This window comes from Gavialis gangeticus, unplaced genomic scaffold, assembly GCF_001723915.1.
Source record: "Gavialis gangeticus isolate Ggan-Ray unplaced genomic scaffold, GavGan_comp1, whole genome shotgun sequence".
In the NCBI taxonomy this organism is placed as follows: Eukaryota; Metazoa; Chordata; order Crocodylia; family Gavialidae; genus Gavialis; species Gavialis gangeticus.
The window spans coordinates 12,257,101-12,263,862 of record NW_017729017.1 but is presented as its reverse complement, the minus strand read 5'-3'; the positions used below and the strand labels follow the sequence as shown (position 1 = coordinate 12,263,862).

The window sequence follows — 6,762 nt, the reverse complement described above, 5'->3', positions numbered from 1 at the left end:
GTGCGGGCTCCAGGGAACTGCTTTGTGGGCTCTGTCAGCTCTGGAGAACTGCTCTGCTCCCCCGCCCTGACACCACATGCCTCCTCACTCCCCAAGGCAATGCAGTGGTGCGGAGCAGTTTCCCAGAGCCAGTGGAGCCCGCAGAGCAGTTCCCTGGAGCCGGTGGAGCCCGCACCAGCCCCCAGCCCCCGTTCCCACCTCACCATGCCTCTGAGAGTGAGGAGGCACATGGCGTTGGGGCTGGGAAGTGAAGCAGTTTCCCGGCGCTAGCCCCTACCCCCAGCCCCAGCTCCTGTCCTTGTCTTGCTGCCAGGAGCACATGGCCTCAGGGAGGAGCTGCTGCCTGAGCTTACCTCCAGTAAGTGTCCTGCGCCAGCCCCGGTGCCTCCACTGCACTCTGTGCTCAGCTTGTTGCCTGCCATGAGTACAAGGATCCAGCGCCATAAGTAATGACAGGGGTGTAAATGGTGGACCACCGCAAGTGCGAATCGCCATAAATCAAAACGCCATAAGTTGAGGACTGCCTGTATTAGGCTTATACTCGCTCCTATGCAGAGAACCAGCACAAAGCCCAAGGATCTCTTAGAGCTTTTATTAAGCATTTATAATACTTATCTAGCAGGTGCATAGCACTTCAAATGTTCAAAGCAGAGCACACATAAATTAGCTCATCTTCACTGGGGAGAGAAGGACTTTTGGTCGCATAGAGAAACTGAGGTAGAAAGGTAAACTCATTTCTTCAAAGTCATGTAAAATATAAGCAGCAAAGTCAGGATCAGAGTTGAGGTCCAGGACCCTATGTTCAGTCCTCCAGATCCCCTGAACTTCTGCAGTAAAGAACAAGTGCATGCTTGATACTATTCCAATATAGGAGAGATGGAGGAGGCAAATCAAAAAGAAACTGAGAGCAAAAGTTCACACTGGGCATGAAATGCCTGAAAGAAAATTTCCCATTTGATTGTAATGTAATTTATTTCAGTTACAGAGGACAGGAGACCCAGTCCTTGAATCTATGAGAACAGCACAAAACAAAGGAAACAATTACTGCAATAAAAGGAACAAAACAAGCAGTGTTGTCCAGAACAGTCAGTTCAATTAAATTCAAGGCTGCACTGCAGCATATTACAGCTGCTGTGGTTGTAGGGTTACTGATGTTCTGGGACCTCAGAAAGCCCTTTCTGACACTTGCCATGTGAAAGGTGTTGCAGGGACTCCATATCTTTCCCACCACTCTGCACAGCATTTGTCACGTGGAAAGTTTTCTCTCAGAAAATCATGGCCTGAATGGTCAACTCCAGTAAAAAGAATAACATTTTCCCCACTCAAAATGCTGTTTTATCTGGTTGAAACAGAAAAGCCCAAATTATGCCTTAGAGTTGAACCAAACTGAGAATCATAGAATCATAGAAAATTAAGGTTGGAAGGGACCTCAGGAGGTCATCTAATCCAAACCCCTGCTTCAAGCAGGACTATTCCCAACTATATCATCCCAGCTAAGGCTTTGTTTATCTGGGTCTTAAAAACCTCCAAGGATGGAGATTCCACAGCCTTTCTTGGTAATCTGTTCCAGGGCTTTATTATCCTCCTTGTGAGAATGTTTTTCCTAATATCTAACCTAAACTTCCCTTGCTGCAACTTGAGACCAGTGCTCATTGCTTTGTTATCTGCCACCAGTGAGAACAGTTTAACTCCATTCGCTTTTGAACCCCTCTTCAGGTACTTGAAGGCTGCTATTAAATCCCCTCACAGTCTTCTGTTTTCTAGACTATATAAGCCCAATTCCCTCAGACTCTCCTTCTAAGTCATGTGTCCCAGCCCTCTAACCATTTTTTTTGCCCTTCACTGGACTCTAATTTGTCTATATCTTTTCTGTACTGGGGAGCCCAAAATTGGATGCAGTACTCCAGATGTGGCCTCACCAGTGCCCAATAGAGGGGAATAATCACTTTCCACCATCTGCTGGAAACATTCCTACTAGTGCAGCCCAGTATGCTGTTAGCCTTCTTGGCAACAAAGGCACACTGTTGGATCACATGCAGCTTAATGTCCATTGAAATTCAGTGAATTCACTATCACCTGCACCTTGCTCCATCTTACTGCTTCCTTTGACAGACATTCCTTTTGACTCTAAGGACTGGATTCTGTTCCACTTAGTCCACACAGGCAACTAATAAATGAAACCGCAACTGTCCTAAGAGCATTTATACACATACTGTTTCATCCTTCAACGTGCTGGAGATCCGCCACTTCGGAGTACACCTCCAACATGTTTTAGTTCAAAAGCACGCCACCACCATTTTCTCAGTGCTGAAGCGCATTTCGCCACTTATATGACTGCATGTGTTGCTGCAGCACTTACATGTGTAAAAACGCCCTGGTTCCTACTATTTTCAGTGATCAATGTGCACTTAAACCATTCAGGGTCATTTAAGAACTAGCCATCTTCAGACATCCACAAACCTGGAAAATATAGCTATTAATCTATAATGTGGGCTGATGAGAGGCAATTGTAAAAGTATTTTGGGCTCTCTTACTTCTCCCCTGTAAAACAAGAAGAATTTATCTAGCTTCTTTTTCAAGGACAAAGATAATCATTTATCAGGAAGGGACTGGAAGTCAAGGCACATGGGCTACTTATACATGTACACATTCATGTTTCAATTAGAATGAAATTAGATTGAGTCTGCTCTGTGTTCTAATTAAAACACTCTAGCATTTAAAACCAGATAGTGTTGATGATGATGATGAACAGGCATTGCTGCCAGTGTCCACAGTTTCAAAAAGCCTGTTATTTTAGAGGTATCTTCCATATTACAACAACATCTTGACCTCTAAATACATGATAGATCCCAAGCTCAAGACAAAAGATTGCCAACTTATAAACATTAGTGCCAGTCCATGGGATTGCAACATAAGCTCTTTATTATTACTGTTGTTGTTATTATTATTGTCCCTATATTAAGTATGTAGGTAATATCATAGAATTTACCTCCTTCTCAAGAGTATTGTGAAGATGAATTAGTCGATGTGTGAAGGGTATCCTGAACATATGACTTGCTGTATAAATACTGCTATTACTTAGAGCAGTTACTTTCTATGGCACAAAAAAATGATCTTTTGCATGTTTCAGATGAGAGGTGCAAAGTGCTGCTCTCAGTAATATTACAGATACCTATTTCACCCATGTAAAATGTAAACCAGGCTGCACTGCTGCTCAGGAGACTTACTGTAAGCAGCTGCTCTGTCCAGCTGTGAACTCTGTGTACGATTTGAGTGCCTGGTGGAATTCATCTAAGCCATTCTTTGTCACTGAGATTTGTCTCTGAGACACCAGGATGTGCTGCTGGGAGAGAGCATATGGTTTAGGGTTAGGCCTCCAACCAGCCTAGACTATCTTAATATAGGGGTTTTCAACCTTTTTTCATCAGTGTACCCCTAGTGGCCAGGCGCAGAGAAGTGCAACCCCTGGCAGCCAGACATGGAGTGTGGGGTGGGGTGGGGGGAGTGCACAACTAAACGCGGGGCAGTGGAAGCCACCGTGTGCGAGCTTCCCCCACCCCCTGCATCCAGCTGGGCAGGTGGCACCTGCACGGCAGCATGGGATGGTGTTTGGAGGCACTCCATCCACATCTGCCTGCGCGTACCCCCATGGGCCTTCTCAAGTACCCCTATGGGTATGCATACCCGCGGTTGACAACCCCGTCTTAACAGATATTCACATTAAACCCATTGCTGAAGGAGCTACATTCTGGTAATATAAGGGCAGTGTTCTCTTTCCTTCTCCTGATCCATTACAGCACATGGTGCAGTCAACTAGTCCCAATGTCCACGGGATTCTGTCTCCTCTCTAAACTAAACAACAGAACTGCGGCCAAGGTTGTGACACCTGAGATGGACCCAGCAGGCTGTATTCACTCATGTTGGTGTGATTTACACTGCCTGTTCCTCAGGGGAGATTTTCCCTCGACCCCTCATTTAGGGGTCTGCCCTTATGGCCTAGTTTGCCCTTTGTTCTGGTTCCATCCCTGTCAATCAGTACTGCGAGATCATGGGACAATGAATCCAGTTACAGGGCAAAGCCAGGTGATATCCCCAATAAATGCACAAAAAAGGGACTTACAGCATCTCTCCCTTTGCAAGCAACTTGTTCCTTTACAGGCTCCAGTCTTGGGCTCTGCATTTCATACAAAAGTAATATCATTACTAATGGGAGAGTCTGATCACAAGGGCAAGCAAGCATGGGCTCCCCAGTATTGTCTCCACCAAACCAACTTGCACAATGACAGAACATCAGTTTGTTCAGGAGAGGATTCAGACTAGTGGAAGATGGGCTACAACAAGAACTGGGACACATCAGGTGAGCTGTGTGGGGAAAGACCCACAAAGGGAAAAGGAGACGACACTGTGGGTCAGAATGAAGGCTTGCATGGAGATCACAGACTTGAAATATGAACAGGTTCTTGAGACAGGACGGAAGTAGATTTATTGAGAGGAGGCCCAGAACCGGGATAGCAGGGAGTACAGCAGTTTAGGACAGAAATTTATCAACACCACTGTGCTAAGGGAGACACCTGGAACTAAGATAAGAGGCATGCTACCAATAAGGCCTCAATTACTTGGGGGGGAAGGGCTGCGGGGCAGGGCTGAGATGTTCTAGCATATACAGAACAAGCTTCCCCTCTGCCAACTCACCTTGCATTCCAATTTGTTGATGAGCTGCTGTAGCCTGTTAATCTGAGCCATCCATTGGCTGTCAGCTTCTACACAAACACCTAGGAGGCAACAGAGAGATGGCATCATGACTGTTCATATAGCAGTGGCACAGCTTCTTTTACACCTATGCCATCTAAGCATTTTACAGCATTTAGGCTCTAAGGCAGTAGGCTCAATAGCTGCACAAAGGGGTAAGTATTTATTATTCTCCTTTAGTGCTCACAGGACAGATTTATTTGGCATTTATTAGCTATAGAAGGCAAGCAATGCTTTATTCCTTGTCTGTCAAGAGTACATTTTTCATTGTGACTGCAAATGTCTGCAATGTCTGGATTTCAGTGGAGGTGGGGCTGGAGACCTGTGGATTTCTTGTGGTGTTTTTTGTCAATATGATAAGCCTGCTTCTGCTCCCACTGAAGTGAATGCCCAGACCCACCCTGACAGCAGCAGGACCAGGCTCCATGTGCACCTCAGCATGTGTTTCTGCCTGTGATGGAACTAGGTCCCCTCAGGTAAGGGATCTCACAGGGTTCAAAGTACAGGCTGGTGTTCAGACAGGTTTTCAAAGGGTAAGTGCTGAGCTGAAATATCTTCAGGGATTGCTGGATAGGGAGCACTGTCAGGGAAAGCAAAGACACTGTGAAGTGGTATTGATATGAGGGGCAGGGCTAGGAACTATATGAATAAACTACTGACCAATTGGATATTCAGTCAAACCAGACCCAAACTCTGATCCTTCACCAGAGCAACTCCAGTTAAGTGATGGTGGAATGGCCCCCTAAATGCCTGTCCTGGGGAACCTTCCAACTGACTTCTTACGGCAGTAGGATATCACTTGAAATAAGAACCTGTTTTTATTTCTTTCTTTACTTCTCCTTAAATTAATTTTGGATGTTTCCCCATCCATCAAGCTAAGCAAAATCACAGAAAAGACAAACAAGGTTTTGCAAGACTATGACGTAAGAAATCCCACCCTGTCGGGAAAGCACCGCCATGTCTTATTGCAATCAGGCTGCTTTCCTTTAAGAGCAGAAGATCTAGTTCATGGAAACAAAAAAGATTTTTCTTCAGCTGTCTGCCCTTGCTGGTACCTGTAGTCAGCATCCCAGAATAGGGATCTGTTGGAGACAGGCAGACATTCTTGTGAGTTCTGCGCCTACATCTTCTTGTGGATCTCAAGCCAACTGAGGTTTCCGATTTCTTCAAATCTTTCCTAAAAAGGAAGAGAAAAAGAAAGAACCTTGGAGGAGAGACAAGTGAGGTGAGGAATGATAAATGTCAATATGTAAATAAATACAAGTGTATGCAAATGTATGCAAATGTATGTAAATGAATGCCAAATACATAAAAGGTTACAGCAAAGAGGAAATTTATAAACTGTTTTCCACATCCACTGTATATAAGACAAGAATTAATGGGTTTAAATTGCAGCAAGAGAGATTTAATTTAGACATTAGGAAAACTTCCTAAGTGTAAGGCTGGGTAAGCCCTGGAATAGATCATCTGTGGAACTGTGGAATCTCCAGCACTGGAGGTTTTAAGAGTAGGCTAGACAAATATGTGCCAGAATGGGTTAGAGATTGTTAGTCCTGCCTTGGGAGGGACTAGGTGATTTCTCGTGGTCCTCTCCAGCCATGTTTTCTATGAGTCTGTGATTCTAACTCAGGGGTGGGCAAAATACAGGTCACGGGCTGGATCCAGCCTGCCAAGCCATTCTACCTGGCCCATGGGGCCCCTAAAAAATTTAGAAAATGTATATTTATCTGCTCCCGGCTGCCTGTCAAAGATGACAGGAGCTGGGGGCAGTCGGACCCAGGCAAGGACTCACAAAGCCAGCAGGACTCACCAACAAGGCCAGTGTGGCCCTGCCCCACCCCCAGCTCCCTGCCACCTTCCCCCTCCCCCAACTGTAAGTCTCTTCCTGCCGCGGCTTTCACTGCTTCCCTGCACAGCCAGCTGCGGCAGTATCATGTGGCTTTTGGCTGCCTCACTGGACTGTGGGAGCAAGGTGCCCATGTGGGTACCTCAGGGCCAGGAGTGGGAGGTGTG

General features: G+C 45.8%; 1 protein-coding gene across 1 annotated transcript in view; it reads right to left on the bottom strand.

Moving 5' to 3' along the window:
- Positions 1-6,762, bottom strand: part of NECAB3 (N-terminal EF-hand calcium binding protein 3) — a 121,654-nt gene that overhangs the window by 4,929 nt on the left and 109,963 nt on the right. Inside the window, exons 6-9 of the mRNA XM_019513012.1 lie at positions 5,805-5,926; positions 4,693-4,772; positions 4,121-4,174; positions 3,228-3,343 (exon numbers count right to left, since the gene is read on the bottom strand). Of these exons, the coding sequence (XP_019368557.1) occupies positions 3,228-3,343; positions 4,121-4,174; positions 4,693-4,772; positions 5,805-5,926 (372 nt within the window). The remainder of the gene's footprint in view (positions 1-3,227; positions 3,344-4,120; positions 4,175-4,692; positions 4,773-5,804; positions 5,927-6,762) is intronic.